A 1,860-nucleotide genomic window follows, 5' to 3' on the forward strand; every position below is an offset into this window, starting at 1 on the left:
CACTGCTTTATATTTATCTGTGAAGTGATGAATCCAGTTGTTACTTAACAAATTACTCCTTTATAAGGTGCTGTCTTAAACACTTCTTCCCCCACAGCAGCTTCTTCTGTTGCATGTCTGTATAGGCTGGCATATTCATTAATCAACTTGGATGCAGAGTGATCTGCTTCTGTTGATCAACTTTGAGATTATAAAGGATATGCAAAATGGAAAGCATGGTCAAATCACTGTCTGCTTTGGTGTGGAGACAGTACAGAGAATGATTTATTCCTGACCTTGTTCCTGTCCAGGCCTGCTGTAGCCTAAATTCATCTACAGACATGTATATGAATGTGTGTGGGTTTGTTACTTTTTGTTTTTGCTTTTTGTTTGCGTTTGGGTTTTTTTCAGAAGGCAATGGGTCAATTCATTACAATATACTTAGTTTGCTAGGAAGTAGTACAATTGTATACTTCAGATTCCCAATAAAAGTAATTAATGTCTTGTGGATGCTTTCAGTGATAAACCCTGTACTTGGCTGGAGTAGCCAGATGTACAATTTGATAGTTCTTGGGCTATGCGTCATTGCTATCCCATGGACTGGAAGCTGTCAGAGTGCTCTTTGGGGATTTGGTCAAATGTGATATTACCATCTGTAACTACAGAGACTGACCACTCTGGTGAAGTAAGGGAAGTTGTATGTATACCAAGGTGAGATGGTAGAAGTGGGGGTATACCTCCCCAGTGCCTTGTTCTTTGTATTGATGGTAGAAGTTGTGGATTTGTGAGCAAAGTATTGCCAGATTTACATGCCAGATCTGAGTTGTTGCAGTGCTTTTGTGCTATAGCTCATCAGGCTTTTGCTATTTTTTGGCACAACAGTAAATGGCAAAACATGTTCTTCATATTAAGGCAGTAAAATCTGGGGGCTTCCGCCAAAATCTGGCAGAATCCTGTGCCGATTCCTGCTTTTTGTAAAGTGTCATGCTAGGTGTCTGGTGGTTGATTGAATTCTGCCACTGGAGCAGGAACAGCTGTACTGGTTCTTGTCTCCAGCTGTGCAATGGGAGGCAGCTGGCTGGAGCAGGGCCCACGGGCCAGATCTCAGTATTTGTCCCCGTTGCTCCAGGACTCATTGGCGTTTGGCTTCTCGTTGCATTGCAGAAGGAGCCGCCCGCGCTGGTCCTAGAATTTAGGAAGCGGGGGCCAAACACTGGCTGGATCCAGGAGGATCCCGCTGCCAGATCTGGGTCCCTGCCCTGCGGTTATGCCAGGATCTGCTGGGGGGTGGGGGTTGGTGCGGGAGGAGCCGCGAGCCTGATGTAACATTTGGGAGGGCTGGGGCCAGAAACCAGCAGGATCTGGCAGGATCCAGCAGGTAGATCCAGCTTTTACCTTTTTCCTGCAATCTGGCCAGCAGCCTCTTGAGTGAGTAGGAGCCATGTGACTGTGGTGAGTTGGGGTGTGCGGTTGCCTCCTGCTTCAGAGCTACCTGCTCCGCATACTAAGCAGAGCGGCCGCCGGCGCGCGGGCTGGGACACGCCGGGCGCTGCGGAGGAAGGCTGCGCTCCCCGGCATGGAGATCAAAGACCAAGGGGCGCAGATGGAGCCGCTGCTGCCCACGGTAAGATGCTGCGGCGCTGCCCGGCGGGGGGGAGATGCTCGGGGTGACCGAGGGGCTCCCCCCAACATGGATGGATGTCTCCCGGCGTGGAAATGACGGCGGCTGCGGGAGGAACCGCGGCCGCAGCAGCCGCAGCCTCAGCCTCTGCTCCCGCTGCGGGGAGGGGGCGCCGGGCCTTGTCTGGCCGCTGCTCCGCGCGGGATGGCCCACGCGAGCCGGCACGCAGGGTGGGGGCAGAGGGCGGCGTGTGCGGGGAC

General features: G+C 52.3%; 1 protein-coding gene across 1 annotated transcript in view; it reads left to right on the top strand.

The window, feature by feature from the left end:
• Positions 1 to 1,344: 1,344 nt before the first annotated feature.
• SLC4A10 (solute carrier family 4 member 10) overlaps positions 1,345 to 1,860 on the top strand; it is a 423,280-nt gene continuing 422,764 nt past the window's right edge. The window contains exon 1 of the mRNA XM_019522708.1: positions 1,345 to 1,603. Within this exon, the coding sequence (XP_019378253.1) occupies positions 1,556 to 1,603 (48 nt within the window). The 5' untranslated portion in view covers positions 1,345 to 1,555. The remainder of the gene's footprint in view (positions 1,604 to 1,860) is intronic.

This window comes from Gavialis gangeticus, unplaced genomic scaffold (assembly GCF_001723915.1).
Source record: "Gavialis gangeticus isolate Ggan-Ray unplaced genomic scaffold, GavGan_comp1, whole genome shotgun sequence".
Lineage (NCBI taxonomy): Eukaryota > Metazoa > Chordata > Crocodylia > Gavialidae > Gavialis > Gavialis gangeticus.